Source organism: Acanthopagrus latus, chromosome 19 (assembly GCF_904848185.1).
Source record: "Acanthopagrus latus isolate v.2019 chromosome 19, fAcaLat1.1, whole genome shotgun sequence".
NCBI lineage: Eukaryota > Metazoa > Chordata > Actinopteri > Spariformes > Sparidae > Acanthopagrus > Acanthopagrus latus.
The window spans coordinates 16,387,453-16,405,714 of NC_051057.1; the positions used below are offsets into that span (position 1 = coordinate 16,387,453).

The window sequence follows — 18,262 nt, forward strand, 5'->3', positions numbered from 1 at the left end:
CAATCACAGGTCGAGGTGGGCGGGGCATCACTTCCTTGAGGAAACCGAGAGGAGAGTCCAGACGGAGCAGGACGAGTCACAGGACCGCTTCAGTGTCTGACAGGAACATGGTGCACAGAATAACACAGGTGACGGTCCGGGACGTCAGGTTCCCGACGTCTTTGGAGCAGCACGGCTCAGACGCGATGGTAAGCGACCACCTGGGTTAATGCATCGTGTGTACACCTGCAGTCACGAGTTAACTTCCCCCTTCACTGACACCTGAACTTTTCCACACTGCAGCACACCGACCCGGACTACTCCACCGCGTATGTGGTGGTCGACACGGACTCCGGCCTGAAGGGCTTCGGCTTCACGTTCACTCTGGGGAAAGGCACCGAGATAGGTGAGGTTCACACCTGAGGAGCTGACGGTGGACACAGGTAGAGAACCAGCTGCAGGTGAACAAAAACAAACAAAACAAAGTGTCAGGGAGGGACAGCAGGTACACTCACAGGGAACATGCACACACTGTCCACATGTTGTGCTTGATTTCATGTAGATTTCATTAGATTTATTTCATTTAGTTTGTGGATATGACATTTCAGGCTAATAGTATTTGATTTTAGTGTTTTAACCTTTTCTCCTTTTATTGTGTTACATTGCGTGCACTGTAAGGGAGCTTCTGCAGAGACTGAATACAGTGCACTGTAGGGAGAGAAGAGAAAAGTAATGTATTAAAGGAATATTACATATTTATAACGCCACATAAATACCAACTGCATGTACACACACACACATGCATATGTCTACATTTACATGTACCATGACGTAGCGAAAAGACACACAGGAGTCTCGGCTGGATTTGGAACTGTCCCTACTTGTTTTTATGCATCATGTTATGACCCCAGCACTTTTGTTTCATCATTCAGGCTTTTTTTTTTTTTTTTTTATCTCATCACAATGACTTTTATTTTATTTCCACTTTTTACTCAAAATTATGACTTTTTTAAACTCTTAATTTTTGCCTTTTCTCATCACCAAAGCAAAAACATTTAGCTGGAGGACATACTGTTTGAGAGTGAAATGTTGCCTTTAGGTGTCAGAAAAGAGACTTTGACTGTACTTGTTCTACTTCAGCTACAACAGATTTCAGAAAGGTTTGATGAAGTTTCAGTTTGTCTGGAGCTTTTCGTCCTTTCAGAGGCTGATAGTTGCTGACTGTCGCCCTGCAGTGGTGTGTGCTGTGAGGGCCCTGGCAGGTCTGGTTGTCGGGAAATCCTTGCAGGACATCGTGAGCGACTTCCGTGGATTTTACCGCCTCTTGACCAGCGATGGCCAGATGAGATGGGTAAGAGCGGGCGCACAAGCAGGAAAAGAGAGTGTTAGTGAGAAACGGGTTTCGTTTCCAGCGAGTAAACATTCTTCTTCGAATTAGATAGCTCGCTCTTTTTTCCTCATCCAGTACAGTTTGATTCATGACACATTTTTCTTGTAAATCAGTGTAGAAAAGAGAGAAATCAGCTGTATAGCAGCCTGCTACAATGTTAAAATTCATTCTACTTCATGTTTTGCATCCCTTTTCAGTCATCATGCATGCATTTTTTTTGTAGTCGTTCTGCCTTCATAGTCATTTGTGTGTCTTTGTGTTTGCCTCTTTTAAGTTGTTTTGTACCCATTTGTGGTCATTTTTTGCATCCGTTTTAAAAAGATGAATGTCTCTGAGGCCATTTTGCATCCCCGTACAGTCATTTTGCATCCTTTCGTGGTCATTGGTGTCTCTTTGTAGTCATTTTGAACACCTTTGTAGTCCTTACACGTGCTCTCACTTGTTCAGTGTTTTAAATGTGTTAACTTCTTCCATCACTACAAATAAATGTGACAAATTCAGGCTTTTCAGGAGGTTGTGTCAGCTGCGCAAAGAGGCTCTTCAGATACATTAAAGCTGTTTATAGCTTTTGAAAAAGGTGAAGAAATGTGACAACGGTCTAGTTGCTGAAGTGGTTCAGAAGTGGTTGGACTGGTTCATTAAACCACACTGGCAGCAAATTAGCAGAAATCTTTCAACTCTGCCCACAAGTTCTATTTTAATGCAGTCTTAACAGTTTTTGACCACGTCTCTGTTTCCATCACGTCTCATTTTTGCTGTTATTTTTGCCTCTTTCCTTGATGCATACTTCAGATAAGCCAATTTCCGTTTTGCATTTTGTGAAGTTGTTGAGCCAGCAAGACCGGCTGCAGTGTTTGCAGGTTTCCCTCTTAAGAGCCTGAAAGTGTTTGATTAAAAAGAAATGGATTGTACAGGTTCAACAAACATTAGAACAAAGGGAACAGCTTCCCATTAAAGCCAATGTCATAATTTCTGAAGTGGTTTTAATTTCAAGCTTCTAACCCTAACCCTCTGCTCCAGAGGCTGAGAAATGAAATGTTTTGATGAAAAGTTTTTCAGAAAACGCTCCGTTTTTTTGAGCAATGCCTCGGTTTTAGAATGCATTTTAAATAGACGCCCAAAGGTCTTAAATTTTATGTCAAAGGTGACTTTTCACCTCTTGTGTGAACCAGCTAGGCCCAGAGAAAGGAGTGATCCACCTGGCCACTGCTGCAGTCCTCAACGCAGTGTGGGACCTGTGGGCGAGAGCGGAGGGCAAGGTTTGACGGCCATTATTTAATAGAAAAATCAGCATTTCCTTCTTTCAGTCTGAACCGTCATGACTCACGCTGTGTTGTCATCTCCTTCCGCAGCCGCTGTGGAAGCTGCTCGTCGACATGGTGAGTCACAGGATGTGTAGATGTTTGATTTAAGTCTGGGGTGTGATCACAGGGGGAAACAGTCTGACTTGTGTTTGTCCATCCAGGATCCGAAGCAGATCGTCACGTGCATTGACTTCAGATACATCACCGATGCCCTCACAGAGGAGGAGGCTCTGGGTGAGATGTTTTATAATGTATAGTCTTGGAGGGGACGGGACAAAAACACATATGTTTTTTTAAAAAGGAAAGCGTCAGACTCTTTCTCCTTCTCCTTTCTCATTCAGACATACTTGTGAAAGCTCGAGAGGGCAAGCAGCAGAGAGGTGAGCACACTGAAAAGAGTCATTAATTACGTGGCTGAATGGGACTTTGCGAAACAAAATTGCCTCTTCAGAAACCAACAGGAGTGCTTTTAGCCTTCATAATCAGGCCCAGCACTCCATGATTGCTGTATTAGAGCACACTTCTCCTCGAGTGTTTATTACCTGTGTGGACTGTTTCTTCTGCCTGCCAGAGGATCAGATGCTGAAGGAGGGTTATCCTGCCTACACCACCTCCTGCGCATGGATCGGATACTCAGACGAGCAGCTCAAACAGGTCTCGGCGCCTTAAATGTTGGCCAAATCATACTCAAATAACCTTTGTATATGACTTAACTGTGTGTTTCTGCAGCTCTGCACAGATGCACTGAAGAGCGGCTGGACTAAGTTCAAGGTGAAAGTCGGCGCTGATCTCGAGGACGACACGCGCCGGTGCCGCCTCATAAGGCAAATGATTGGACCCGATAACACTTTGGTGAGGTCGTTTTTCTATCATTATATTCACATCAGGAAACGGCAGCATACTGAAGTGTTTCTGTGTTAGATGATTGATGCCAACCAGAGGTGGGACGTAGCCGAGGCCATCAGCTGGGTGTCCAGCCTGGCTGAGTTCAAACCTCTGTGGATCGAGGAGCCCACGTGTCCAGATGACATCCTGGGTCACGCTGCCATCTCCAAGGTAAGTTTGGTTCCCCAGCTGGCTTACGTGTCGAAGATGTGGACGGATTAATGGGCCTCCGAGCACAGACATGTAAAAGGCCCTCACCAGTGAAATAAAGGAACAAAACACCCAGAGACGCAAAACAGGACTTGTATTCTTGTAGATCATTTTGTGTCTGTCGTTGGCTGTTTTACACATCTTAGAAGTTATTTTTGTATTTTATTGTAGTCATTTTGCATCCCTTTGCAGTTGTTTTGTGTTCCTTTGTAGGTTTTTTTGTGTCTCTGGTAATTTTTCATCTCCTTCTTTTAGTTGTTTTGTGTTGTTTGTGGTCATTTTGTGCATCTGGTTGAAAAGTCTATGTTTTATTGGCCCTTTTTTCAACCCTTTGTAATCATTTGGCGTCCCTTAGTTGTTGTTTTGCATCTGTGGTCTTTTACATCAGTCTAAATGTATTTTGTGTCTTTCTGTGGTGATTCTCCATCGCTTTTCTGCCTGTGTTCACTTTCTGGGTGTTTTTTTGTCTCTTTTTATAATCATTCTAATTAAAAAATATTCTTTTTCTTCACGTTTTGTTGGTTTTAAATATTTGGCTTAATTTTGCATCCCCTGTTGTAATATGACATCCCCTTGTGGTCATTTGTGTCTTTCTGTGGTTGTTTTATCCTTTGTGATCATTTTGCATTCTTCGTAGTAATTTTGCATCCCTTTCTGGTTCTTCTGTCTTTTTTGTTATGTATCTGTCTTACAATTTAACATCTTTGTGGTCATTAAGATCCTTTTGTAGTAATAATGCATTTCCTGTTGGTCTTTTTGTCTCTTTGTGGTCATTTTGGGTCACTTTGTGGATGTTTCATATCTTTTTTGTGCCTGCGCCTGCTCTCCTTTAAAAAATGCCTGACTTTGTCGTTTCAGGCTTTGGCTCCACTCGGGATCGGAGTGGCAACAGGGGAGCAGGTTAAAGCTCAACTTTTCTTCTAGCAAACATATCACTCACTGATATTAATCGATTAATAGTTTCTAGTTGGGCAACTGTTTCCTCTCCAGTGTCAGAACAGGGTGATGTTCAAGCAGTTCCTCCAGGCCTCGGCCCTGCAGTTTGTCCAGATAGACAGCTGTCGGCTGGGCAGCGTCAACGAGAACCTGGCTGTGCTGCTGATGGCACACAAGTTCCAGGGTAAAACTCAAGATATGACAGTAATCATGAGTAATATGTGGAGCCCAAAAAGTGACAAATAACAGTAAAGGGTCACCAGATGAGTCAGAAACATTGTGTGTACTCCTGTTAGATGTATTCAGTTATAATTCTTGATACCTCTGATCACATTTTACTGCCTCTTTTCAGTTTCAGGGCTCCTTAGCATTAATATTTGTAATAAAAAGTGGCTACGATACCCTCACTGCTGTCTTTTCCACAGTGCCGGTTTGTCCTCATGCTGGAGGAGTCGGTCTCTGTGAGCTCGTCCAGCATCTGATTCTGTTTGACTACATCTGTGTGTCTGGAAGTCTGAGGAACCGGTGAGAGTCGGATCTGTTTTCATCCGCAGTTAACGCTCCTCGACTTAACACATCATAAACAGCGCCTCTCTTTCACTGTGTTTACTTTGCCTCTCCAGAATGTGTGAATATGTCGATCACCTTCACGAGCACTTCACCAGCCCTGTGGTGATTCACGACGCCCACTACATCCCCCCCAAGGTAAGAGGAGCTGCAGATGCCAGCTATAAGATGCTAAATGAATCTCTGCATCTTAAAAAAAAAACAAAAAACAAGTTTCTCCTTGGGCTGCTTGTTTGCGTTCACTGTGCTTCTTGCTCTCAGGATCCAGGATATTCTTGCGAGATGCTGGAAACATCAGTGAAGAAGCACCAGTACCCTGAGGGAGACGTATGGAAGCAGCACAAAAACAGCTGACAGAATGTTAAGAATCACTTAAATCAAGTGAAAATGGATTATAATCATTAGCTGTAGTCAGCTGTAAAGATTTTACACTCAGATTCTGACTTTGGGAATATTATGCAGGATTGAAGATGGTTGATCAGAGCCGCATTCATAGATTTGAAAAAGGCATTTATACTGTAGTCATGTTGCAGAAAAAATATTATTACATGGGAGACATATTTTTATAGTAGACAACACTTCAAGAATTAAAGGGGAAAAACTCTTTAAGCCATCCTTTATTTAGTATTTATAATACTGTGGGGTTGAATACTGGATTCTGATTGGCTGCAGGGTGTTAATTAACTGTTGATATACGAATGCCTCTTGAACTCTTTGTCCCGGTTGGTGTCCACATTCAGACTCAAAGAGTTTTGAGGCATATTTCCAGTAACTTGAGCCACTTAGGGCCACTTTTTGCAAGTCTGGATTTCTGCAAATGTACCTTTGATCTGGTATGATTAACTGTATGTGTTGTGCATTGTCCCTTTTACATAAACAGTCAAATTGTGTTTTTCTGCCAGGTTCCTGTTGGGTCAATAACAGTTCTGTACAAACCAAGCTGACACAAATTAAATTTCTTTATTTACAAAATAGATATTATTTTTTTTTAAAAATGACTCACGTAACTGGTGGTAGTTGAACTACAGAAAACCTGACAAAAGTAGAGGTTACTTTTACACCAACAGTAAAAGAAAACACTTCTCTGTTAGAACTCAATGTGGTTTAAGAGTCAGTTCACCAAATCTGAATAAAATTAGTCACTTACATCCCTTCTGTGATTTGGATGAACTGAGCTTTTCAAGAAAATGAGGGAGTGAAAGACACAGACGTGTACATGTAGATCAATGTGAGATTATGTAAGGCATTTATCACATTTAACGTGCATTTCTACACAGCCATCTGCATCTTGATGGTGGGATGAGGGTTGTAGTCGCAGATCTCAAAGTCCTCTGCGCGGAAATCATCGATACTCTCCACCTGTCTCAGGATCTTCAGCTTGGGGAAAGGCCGGATCTCCCTCTGAAGCTGCACATTCAGACAGATGGGCTTGTGTTAAGTTTGAAATCAACCAAGAGAGCATGGAGACAAGAAGACATGTCTTCACCTGACCCACCTGTACTTTGAGGGGTTCGATGTGGTTGAGGTAGATGTGAGCGTCTCCCAGAGTGTGAACGAAGTCGCCAGGCTGACGGGAGAGAGTCAAAACAAAAAAGAAAAGACGTGAGGTGATGAAACACAATAACACACACAGAGTTTTGACAGAAGCAGGGTGCTCTTACCTTGAGTCCTGTGATGTGTGCGATCATGTAGGTGAGAAGAGCGTAGCTGGCAATGTTGAACGGCACCCCGAGGCCCATGTCACCCGAGCGCTGGTACAGCTGACATGACAGCTCGCCGTCGCACACGTAGAACTGACACAGGGCGTGGCAGGGGGGCAGCGCCATGAAGGGCAGGTCTGCAACAACATCAGACAGATTGAAAATGCTGGAACATCACTGGTAACAGATTTGAAGAGCTCAAGCGTTTGCTCATGCGTCACCTTTTGGGTTCCAGGCGCACATGATGATCCGTCTGTCCTCTGGGTTCTTCTTGATGGTGTCGATGACCTTCTGCAGCTGGTCAACTCCTTGTCCCGTGTAATCTGTTGAAAAAAGATGATTTTAGACATGAGGCACAGTAATCTTGTGCATCCTTGTCAAGAATCATTGTTTTTATTAGAAGGGTTTTCAATTCTGTTTGCATAAATTCCTTTTAAGTACCATTAAAAACGTTTCCACCTTAAATATTTATCTGTTCAACTTTTAAAAAAAGAAAACTCAAGCTCCAGTTTACCAAGTTTTTACAAAAAGCGTCCATTAAAAATATTCCAATAATATTGTGTGCTTAATTGTCTGCAGGATGATCCAATCAAACGATTTTGATCGTACCACTTAATCCACTTTTAGTTACTTCAAGATTAAAGAGAAATAGAGACTGGAGATTACTACTCGCACACAAACAGCGTGTGGCTGTGACGTGCTGTACCTGCATGCATGTTTGTGTACTCTGCACCGAAGTGCCTCCACTGGAAGCCGTACACTGGCCCCAGGTCGCCTTCCTCTCTGTCGGTGAACCCGAGATTGTCCAGGAAGGCCCGAGAACCGTTGGCTTCCCAAATCTTCACCCCTTTCTCAGAGAGCTCTTTGGCGTTTGTTGACCCCTGAAAACCACACGATAAAGAAAAATCAAACAGCAATTCAGTGTAATTTAATGCACAGACACAGATTTGGTTCACAGGAACTTGCCATTCTGACTGAGGGGGGGTCATCAAATCAATCATGTCTTCTCAGTCACCTTTGTGCAGCCATGTGCATCATTTCTGGGTTTTAGAGACATTCATGTCTGAGATTTCTGCATCTGATCCATTACAGGGGGAGTGAATACAACTTCTTGATGCCCTAAGAAATTTAAGATGTAATGTCAACAGTTTTATTGAGGTCCATTTCAGTTTTCTGGAATTTATTTTGGATTATTTTGGATTTTAGTAAATGGGTCCCTTTTTGTCCAGATAAGCACAGTCAATCCCAAAAATACAGTCTATGTACGGCTATATACCACAAAAGCGAGAATTAAAATAATATAATATTGGGTTAATTTCCCCTTTAAAAGACACGTAGTAAGAGTCTTGTCTTATCATCCTCACCTTGATAAACCAAAGCAGTTCTTCGAGGATCCCTCTCCAGAACACTCTCTTGGTCGTCAGCAGGGGAAACTGATCTACAAATAAACAACAGGGACACGTTATTTAAAATAACTGACAAAATAATTCATTCGAGCAGTTTGTTCACACATCAAAGTACATTTTAAAGCCTGACAGATTTTTTTTTTAAATGTCTCATAATTCAGAGCTTGATATCTCATCAACAAACATGATTAAAAAGATCAGCTAAACTTGGTTATTAAGAATACAGATGACAAAGGCTCCAACAAATGAGCCTGAGAGCGCCCCCTGCTGGACAAACAATGTATTCAGATTATGATCAATCTTTTGTGTTCCTGTATTGTTTTTCTTGTTCCTTATCTGCAAACATGCATCATGCTGATGACTAAATACATCACTGAAACTTTTGATTGAATATTTCCATTTTATATTTTTTTAACTGCTACTCAACTAAAATTCCAAAATACTGATATATTTAACTTCTTCCTCCACTTCATATATTTAATACATACTTCGCGGATTACGATTTTACAAACAAAACATGCTAACCTCATAAAAAGTTGAATTGTTGATGGGTTAAACCACCCAAAACTGGGAGAGTATCTCAATTTCTGACTGCCTCACATAACAAAAAGCCCATTTATACACATTACTGCATGAACAATTGTTATCCAGTATAATAATATGACACTGCCAGTTTAAATCAATATGTTCAGGCACTTGCCCTCCTCATATTTTGAACGCAAAACTCCTTTTTAAAAGTATTTTTATTACTTTTATTGATGTGTCTATGAATACTTTCTGTCACTTTGTTACCAGAACTCTGCATATTAACATTAGATAACAGACAAAGTGAAACTTCCAGACCTCGCAGGCTGTATCTGGCCTGAGCACCGAACACTGAGATGACTCCTGTCCCGGTTCGGTCTCCCTTCGTGCGGCCGTGCTGCATGATGTACTCGATCTGATCCAGATACCCGCGTTCATCGCACAGGATGCCGAAGTTCTTCTTCTCCGGCGCCGCCGCCATTTTCTGGCTTTCTTCCTCCTTCCTACAGCCGCTGTCGGTGTGTATTTCTGAAGTGGCGGGCATTTTTGTGGAGGAAAAGTAGAGACAAGTTCGGAGCAGAGCAGACAGAGAGCGGTTGTGTTGTGGAGAATGTCAGCCGGGAGTTTTTCCCGGGTGATTTTGTCGCCGACACGCCCCACTGAGTAACAGCCAATAGTATTCGCGGACCGCTTCCGGGTTGACTGAAAAACGCGCGCTTGACTTCTCCCGTCTGTCCTCACACAAAACCCAGCCTCTTTGTTGCCGTACTTTTTTCTACCGATAATATCCACAAGTAAATCAGCAAATATTAATGAAAAAAAAATTAGAAAAACATAATTAAGCAGCTACATAAATATATTGTATTGAGACCTTGAGAAGCTTATAAATACAAAAAAACTACATTTAATTTCTTATTCAGGCAGGAGTACAAAAATATAGAACATATAATTAAGTACAAAGGTAAAAGTAGACTACTAACTATGCAGCTATGGGCTCTGTTATCATGATTTTGTTAAATTCAATACTATTAGATTATTATTTAAATTTGTATTGTTATCATTATTGATTCATTAACATATACAAAGCTTTTTAATGTTGTAACTGTCTGCTGAGTTAATTGTTATTTTTTCTGATATAAAAAGAGTAGATCACCACAATACAGTACAATTAGATCACTTTTATTAATTTAATAAATTAGAAATATGGAACAAATACTGCAAAATAAAACAATAAGCACAACGTTGAACTTTGATTCAGTGACGAAGCCATTTGAAAATGCTTCAATGTAAATACAGTAAAATGTTATAAGCATAACAAGTTTAACTTTTTTGTCATGCACAAGAAGAAGAAAAAACAATATTATATTGCTTATATTATTTTAAAATCAAGGTTGTTTTGTACATACAGGTTGTTCCCAAACTGAAGAAATGCTGCAAAAAGGTGCTCTAATGGTTCAAAATCATCTTCACAAAATGTGCAAATGTTACATCCAAAATAGGGTTCAGGGAGTCCTCACATGGATTTGTAGGATGACCTTAACACAAACTAGTTTAGTGTATACAGTTCATTGCAGAGATATTTTAAACCCTTAGAATAAACATACATGAATAAAAGAATATCACATGTACATGTAAAGGTTTAGAGGTCTATATGGATTTCAAGTTTTACAAAGGTCAGCTTGAATGTTCAAGAAAAAAATGGTACAACACTCGTGATTCAGCATCCGACAATACTATTTGAATGCTGGTGTTCACATTATTCCGTCCCTGTGTGGAGTAAAAACATAAAACACAGTCAAACAATAATTCCCATGTCAACACATACCAATAATACACTTCGTTTGGATTAATATTTTAATACATGGCAAATGAAGGGTGAAATGCATGACTGTCTCTTAGTTCCCTCATCATTTTGGATTAGAATATATCATCCAATTTGCATTGTTTCTCTCAGGATGAAATTGAATTAGAGTAAATGCACAGGGATTTGTTATCATGGCCCAAAGTTGGCGCTTTCAAATCACCACAATTAATTCAGCTCAAATTCAATTTGGAGCTCTGCCAGATGATGCTGGGGGCCAAATAATTAACTAAGCCACAACAGTGCCAGAATCAATACCTCTTATCTGCCGTTTATGGAGAGACAGAGCCTCCTGAGCTGCGTACTGGATGAAAGCGGGATCATCAACGTCCAGCTCTGCTGGGACTGAGACAGTTATTGGGGCAGAGTCCAGTAAGGTTACAGTCACGATGCTGTCAGCTTTAGGTCTGATGTTCTTCATCTGCTGATGTAGATTCACCTGGAAAATTAGATTTAGAATAATAATTTTAGGCTATATTATGTACAGTCAGGTATACTTTCATTAAACAGGAGGGGGTCTGGCTGTGGAGTTTTATCTTAAACCTTATTAAATAATTCTGGAGACTAAATCTATTATCTATGACAGATTTCAGGTGACAGGATTACTTTCTGTGGAAAAGAATCTGACATGTTGCAGGTGAGATTATCAGTAATCCTTGCTGATTTATCCACCAAAGAGAAATTGCATGACTAAAATCCGACTAATTCAACGTTACTCCAGACATACTGTGATCACACTGAAGATGGTGTGCGGGCCCACGGTGCTGCTGGACAGCTGGCTGACCCAGCCATACTTGTCGTTCATGCTGCTGAGCCATCTCCATGTGTCGGCTGTGTGTCTGTGAAGCAGCTGCAGCCTGTCGTCGTACTGCTGACGGGAGGCGTTGAGCAGCATGTGCATCTCCTCCACCTCAGAGTGGAGCTTCTGGACTCTGGGACACTCTGTAAACACAAATGATACAGATGTGCGTGGTGAAGCCAAGAACAGAAAAACTGTACAAGTCTATCAGGAGGCTTTTATTTTCTAAACCTCTTTGGCATAAAACTAAACTATTTTAATTAGTCGGCCGACAGAAGAGAGGAGGGAGGGACTCATAACATCTATTATTACTAAAACTTCACAAGATTAAGATATCAGAGTGACGGAGGCTATGTTGCAATGTGTGAAAAACTGTTTTTAATTGCCCCTCTGGGTATAAAGCTAATTATTTGGGTCAGAATTTGCATTTAAGGTCCAGATAGGAACATTTTTGCATATCTGAACTGTGTGTGTGTGTGTGTGTGTGTGTGTGTGTGTGTGTGTGTGTGTGTGTGTGTGTGTGTGTGTGTGAGAAAGAAAGAGACGAGCAGCTAACTAGAATTGGAACTAATAATTCTCACTAAACTAAGTGTGCCACTAATTCACCTTTCAACAGATAATCTTCGCACGTCTTGCACAAACTTTGCAGCTTCCAGCACTCCGACGCTTGTCTGCGGAGTCGCCTGCACAGATGTCTGTTCTGGTATTGTTCCAGAGCAGAGAGCGAGCCTGCGCCTTTGGAGATAAACACAGCAAAAAAAAAACAAAAAACAGATGTTACAGAAGTTACCATGGGACTGCGTGAAGCGAATCTAAATAAAGTGCTCAGATACCTCTGCTCGCTTGCTGGAAATACTCCTCCTCGGCCTCTTGCACCTCCTCAAACACATCCGCCACAGAGGAGCTGAACTCTTGCAGCGCGTTCCTCCCGAAGTCATACACAGAATCGACGATGTGATCCAGACCCACCGTCCAGAAGAAGCCGGCACTCGAGCTGCCCTGCACGGCCGACAGCGGGCTCGGTTGGGGCTCTGCGCTGAAGGCCACCAGGAAGGACGGCCCATACACCTGCTGCATCTTCTTGAACACGGTGACGCTGTGGTTGTGCAGCCAGCTGATGTTGGACAGCAGCTGGCCAAATGACACGTCCGCCTGCAGCAGCTCCAGGTCTGCTGCTTCGCCCTCTGTGACCTCAGGTGAGACGGTGCGCGTCGCGTCCTCCTCGTCCTGACTGTAAACCTGCTCTGTGGCGTCCAGCTGGGCTGCCATTTTCCTAAAAAACTCCTCCACCTGCAGAGAGAAGAACCATCATCAGTCGTTACTCTCGCCTGAAGATCTGGGTCAGTTATAACAGGACTGTGCTGAGGTCAAACCTTGAATGTGAAAGAGGCGAAGCCACGGCGACACGTAGAGGTAAAGTAGGCCTTACAAGTATCTTCGAGACAGGGTCGGCATTCCTCAAAGGAAGATCTGGTTAAATCTTGACACTGCTGCTCGGCCTCCTCCAGTTTCTGCTCGGTTTCCCGGGCCAGCTGCATCACCCCCTGAAGAAAACAGACAGTTCTGTCACAGATCCACCACCTCTTAATAAGCCAGACAGGATAAGAAGTGGTTTCCAGCCCTGGCCTTTTATTTTGAAGGAAAAAAAAAAAGGAAGATTAATCTACAGACAGTTCATTTATCCTGACGGCAGTAAAACTACACCCTGACTCCCCGAACCAGCCTCACTCCCACATGCATTATTCACTGTCTGCTTCGCGGTTTCTCTGTGTGGTTCTGTCTGTATGAGGCAGAAAATATGCGATGGTCTTCTGAATAAAGAAAAGGAACTAATAGCTCCACTGTAATGGTCAAATTCTGTGAAAAGTGAACACAGAACATAACAAAAGACGGAGTTTGGCACTGAGATAGATGTAATATAAGTTATACCTTTTTCTTGTCACTGCTGTGTCTCAGGGTGTCTATGAGATGTCTGTGCTTCTCCTCTTTCTTCTCCATCATCTCCTTCACCCGCTTCACCCCGAGCAACGCCCGCTTTATCTCCTCATCCACATACTGCTCTCCTGCTGCCGACAGCTCTGCGCACATCAGTGAATTATGCTGTTATTCGGCACTGCAGCCATTATCAGTAAGAAAAGTGCTTTATACTAATGAAGGCCTCACTTTTCAGCGTGTCCTCGCTCAGCTGTGGAGAGTCAGCAGCACAGAGCAGGACTTCAGTGATGCAAAGAATTTGAATAATCAGCCTCTTCATCTTATCTTCAGCTCTGTATGGAGTGCAGAACTGAATCATTATTCTGTGATTGAGTAACATTCAGTATCTGTTCTTAACCATCTGAACCCAACAACACGCCGACAGGTTTGAGGGCATGTTGTCTTCAGGAAATAAAGTCAAAAAAACAAATGATCAGATTGAATACAACAGAAGCAGAGATATCATCTTTTTTTTAATTCCATGCAATCTTTTTTCCTTTTCAAAACCCTGGCACCTGCATTACCCACAATGCAAGTCAGCCACTGTGTGACATCTGGGAGGCAAGACCCTACGACCTATAAACACACTGTAATGTGTCAAACTGGTGGAGTTGCCCTTTAAAAACATGCTTCACATTAGTTGCATGCTAGCCAAGCAGCCACAAGGTGGTGCCATTTCTCGACTGTTTTCATTCAGGTGCCCTCAAAGTTGACCACAACACTCAGAGGAACGAAATCCCAGGAGGACAGAAATGTTCATTCATTGTGACAGAATATCACACGAGTGTCAAGACACATAAACATGACTGTGTCAAGAGATCCCTGTTAACTGCAGGATACTAATCACATTACATAACGAGGATAATAACAGTCACATAGTTGAGTTGAAATGGAATTATTTCTGAGTTAAAGGTGCACTGTGCAGTTTTGATTGAAGACATTTTTTATCAGAAGAGAAATATCTTCACTGATTACAATTTTATGTCTAAACAAACTAAACAAACAAACTAAATACACAATCTCTCTTTGTTTCCATGACTGAATAAACTGAATAAACAAACTGGCCTTAAAGGACAACACAATTTCATACTGTTTTACTTTGTTTATATGAGGCGGACCCTGCCACCTTTCTAGCTTCAAACAGTGTTCTGGGAACCTTACTTTCCTCTGAGAACAGCTTGTTTATTCAGTTATGGAAAAAACAAATTGTTGACTTAATTGATGACCTCACCTTAGTCAACAAGTTGAATTACTTTTGTTAAAGCACCTGTAAATGTTCAGCAACACTCTGCAGCTCTCATAATATACATCACATATCTGTGTATGTGTCAGTAAAACATGAACCAAAGTCGGAACCTGCCCACATTATTTCTTTCATTAACTTTAAGTGAAAACACGTGCATATGTCCGAAAACCAATTATACTGATAGATACACCTGTTTTTGATGCAATGAGTGCAAAAATAGCTTCTCCAAGCTGACTGTTAAGAAGTGCAGACTGAATTGTGCCAAAGTGAAAAGAAGTATAAAACATTTACCTTGACAACTCTGAGAGCTGCAGGTTGTGCTGCTGGAGGGATGACACTGAGACGCCGGCTTCTTCGAAGGATTGTTCTATTTTTATGGATCTACTCACCAGCGGCGATCCTCTTAGTGTGTTTGCATTATTAAGCCTTACGCGCTCCGCATAACTACAGATCAGCTTATGACAGGCTTTAAGGCGCGGTGAACATTACATGCTCAGTTCTCCGCGGGGTCCATCTCACTTAACTGACTCCAACATACTCCAGAGCCCCTCTCAGGTGAAACATGCGGCTCTAATCTCCATCAGACCAACAGTAAGCCTGAGCTCCCTGCAGAGACCTGGCACACACGGGCAAGGTCCTGGCTAAGCCCTGTAGGCCACGAGAGGAGCACAAGGACTGGATGCACATGTGCAGGCTAATGCAATAACATTCCAGAGTGTTTGCAACTATTAACTTCAACTACAAACTATACACTATAAGTCTCACATTTTAAATTAATGCTGCACATTCCAGGCATCCATTTCCATATAAAACATGCAAATTTCAAAAGCACAGATGCATATTTTTAGGTTAACAGTGATCTAAAGGGTCATTGCAGTGATTTAGTATGACACTTTCATAAAGCTCTTCAAGAAACTGCTTTTCTAGCTCATCAAAGACAACATCCTGACCAGCATGGACCCTCACTGGTATGCTCTAAGGACGTCGTATCCACTGCCCTCCACTCAGTCTTCATTCACATTGAAGATAACAACAGCAGATTGTTGACTTGACAGCTCAGCGTTCAATACAATCTCAGCACAATGAGCCCAGTCTTGGCGGCAGATGCGGTAACACAGTGGGCGGAGCCTGCTCAGGCCTGTGAGAGCTGACCAATCAGCCCAGACTGTGCTTTTTGGGGGAGGGGGGGTGGGGTGGTCTTTAAAAGACAGGAAGGAAAACAGAGAATTCAGACAAGGGATGAATAGAGGTGCAGCAGAAATGGACAGTAAATAATGAAAGTAAAAACCTAAAAGATCTTTAAATGAAGCTACAAGGATACAACACTACCAACTTAATTTTTATGCTACTAATGCTAAACTACCAGCAGAGAAATTCATGTTATTTAACAGTAATCTTACAGATATACTCATTTCAGACTTTCCTCCAAGTTTTATATAATAGCTAATATACTCAAAACCATCCATCATGCCGTGTCAGCACTGAATGAATAAAAGTCAGTTTGCTTCCTGTGTTTCTTCCTGTACCACCAGTGACTCGCTCCTGCAGCATACAAGACAACCTGAGTTGATCTTATCAAGACATCTAAACATGGCAGCAGTGTGGTAAATGTGGAATTCCTGTGTGCTTTCTGAGCCCTCTGTTAATCCGAGCCCACTGCTGAAAAGCCTTGACCCAGCAAATGAGGTCCCAACCTCTGAATGAGGACCAGCAGGGGCGGCGCTGTAAGATACCTGACCCTCAGCTGCTTTTTATCAGCTCGCCACGATCCCTATCTGAGCCCTAATACCAGCCTGCTGCTACGATTACAGCCGACAGTAAAATAACAGTTTTGAAGCCTTTAGGAAAACAAGTAATTAGTCGCTTTATCATCTCAGGCTGGTCTGGAGTCTAATATGCGGCGGACTGGGTCAAACTGGAGCTATCAGCGCTGAGCCCGGGTTTGAGGGCTCTGTTATCCAAAGAAAGAAGAAAAACAGATCCAAGTTTGATGTTTGTGTTGTATTTATTTTTATTTTTTTTAAAAAGCACAGAGGAAATAAGACCTGAGACCGATTGGTTATTTGTAATTTTGTCCTGGAAATCATTTGGTTTGAGTGTGAATATAACCCAGTGACACTAACCTGTGCTGGAACTCGTTTCTCTGATGTGTGATGCAGCTGTTTTCAGCCTTTGATCAGTGATCTACATCTGCAGGCCGGAGGGATTATGGACACAGGAACTGTTGGAATTATCACTGCACCTGGAGGAGTTAAAGGGGAAATGGCCGCTGGTTTAGCTTTCATTTAGCTAGATTACGGTCAATCTTGGCTGCCACTGGGACCGTTTTTAGGCAACAGACTTTTTATGCAGCAGGAACACCCTTAAGGCAACAGTAAACATATCATCTTATGAAAAAGTTATGGTGGATATTAAATATCACTGGAAAGCAAATCAGTGTAGTCTTATGTATCAAACAGAAACAGCAGAAGTACTTTAAAGCATATTATAAACATATAAAGCTTGGTAGAGATAGTTAAATGGAAAAAAACTACATCTACATTAGGTGTTTGTTTTGTTGCCTCTGATTAAAGGTGCAGTATGTAAGAATTGGCCACAAACAAAAGAAGGCAGCAAATAAACCAAGTAACCGCTAACTGCTGCAAACTGTAGCCACCGTTAGCTAATTTTGGTAATTTTTTATTCATAATTGTAATTTTGTTTTTCTGAAACAAGTTGAATAGACTTTATTTTTGGCAATCATGATACAACTATTTATTTAAATCAAATCAAGCCAGGAATTTTCTCAATTTAGTCATTTTTCTTGATTTTAGCGAAGCAAACACATACTTATTTCTCGCAAAATTTGTTTGCACTCAACTAGGATGAATTATTTTGGATCGGTCATATGTTTTCTCTTCTTTTACGGAAACAGTGGAAAAAATGGCTTGACAGTAATTATTATTTGCAGTACTGCAGGAATATGAGATAATGCAAACATAAAGATCACATATGGGCCAAAGTTCCCTAGAGGAGCACAGATTATCCTATAAATATAAAGATATAGAATCTAAAATTCGTTCTTCATCCTTAATGGAAATGGGATGTGAAAACACAGGAAATGTCGCCGTTTCAATGTCTCTCCACCTCAACAAACCTTTGAAATGATCTTTAATGGGTACCAGCTTGTTTCCGGGGGACGCGATTGCCATCAACCCCCAGAAACTTTAATCTCATCTCCGGCTGGATGACTGCGGCGCAGCACGACGTCCCGCTCCGCCGGGGTCTGCGGTGATGAAAGCAGCCCGCACCTCCTCTCTCCTCGCCGGGGGGAGACACGGCGGGAGAGGACGGTCAGACCCCGCCATGACTTCAAACAGAGCGAGTGGGACAGTGGAGGTAAGTGTGACGATGTGAAGTCACAGACAAACAGCTGGAGAGAAGGCGAAGAAAGACCGGAAACGCAGCGCAACAGCCTTCAGAATAAGAGCATTGTTTGCA

General features: G+C 42.0%; 3 protein-coding genes across 7 annotated transcripts; 1 reads left to right on the forward strand and 2 right to left on the reverse strand.

Annotated features, from left to right (window-relative positions):
* The first annotated feature begins 11 nt into the window (after positions 1-11).
* enosf1 (enolase superfamily member 1) lies at positions 12-6,243 on the forward strand. 2 transcript variants are annotated; one of them, XM_037078985.1, is made up of 15 exons: positions 12-188; positions 283-385; positions 1,215-1,330; positions 2,542-2,628; positions 2,722-2,748; positions 2,835-2,907; positions 3,015-3,053; positions 3,245-3,327; positions 3,403-3,525; positions 3,595-3,729; positions 4,627-4,668; positions 4,759-4,888; positions 5,130-5,229; positions 5,328-5,409; positions 5,533-6,243. In XM_037078985.1, exons 1-15 carry the CDS (start codon positions 108-110, stop codon positions 5,623-5,625), a joined length of 1,314 nt encoding a protein of 437 aa, XP_036934880.1. In that variant the 5' UTR covers positions 12-107; the 3' UTR covers positions 5,626-6,243. The 2 variants fall into 2 exon arrangements, with proteins under 2 accessions (XP_036934880.1, XP_036934881.1); XM_037078986.1 differs by having other exon boundaries at positions 31-188; positions 283-422.
* Positions 6,213-9,551, reverse strand: tyms (thymidylate synthetase). Its single transcript, XM_037078987.1, has 7 exons — positions 9,221-9,551; positions 8,336-8,409; positions 7,678-7,852; positions 7,193-7,294; positions 6,933-7,108; positions 6,767-6,838; positions 6,213-6,678 (listed from the first exon to the last, which is right to left on the reverse strand). The coding sequence occupies exons 1-7, from the start codon at positions 9,444-9,446 to the stop codon at positions 6,541-6,543; spliced, it is 963 nt and encodes a 320-aa protein (XP_036934882.1). The 5' UTR covers positions 9,447-9,551; the 3' UTR covers positions 6,213-6,540.
* Positions 9,552-10,065: 514 nt separating this feature from the next.
* LOC119008649 (clusterin-like protein 1) lies at positions 10,066-18,209 on the reverse strand. 4 transcript variants are annotated; one of them, XM_037079200.1, is made up of 10 exons: positions 17,919-18,209; positions 16,906-17,024; positions 13,726-13,829; positions 13,492-13,640; positions 12,936-13,106; positions 12,396-12,852; positions 12,169-12,297; positions 11,491-11,705; positions 11,022-11,202; positions 10,066-10,669 (listed from the first exon to the last, which is right to left on the reverse strand). In XM_037079200.1, exons 3-10 carry the CDS (start codon positions 13,814-13,816, stop codon positions 10,659-10,661), a joined length of 1,404 nt encoding a protein of 467 aa, XP_036935095.1. In that variant the 5' UTR covers positions 13,817-13,829; positions 16,906-17,024; positions 17,919-18,209; the 3' UTR covers positions 10,066-10,658. The 4 variants fall into 4 exon arrangements, with proteins under 4 accessions (XP_036935095.1, XP_036935092.1, XP_036935093.1 ...); XM_037079197.1 differs by lacking the exon at positions 10,066-10,669 and having other exon boundaries at positions 10,993-11,202; XM_037079198.1 differs by lacking the exons at positions 10,066-10,669; positions 16,906-17,024; positions 17,919-18,209 and adding exons at positions 14,768-14,803; positions 15,074-15,418 and having other exon boundaries at positions 10,993-11,202.
* Positions 18,210-18,262: the final 53 nt, after the last annotated feature.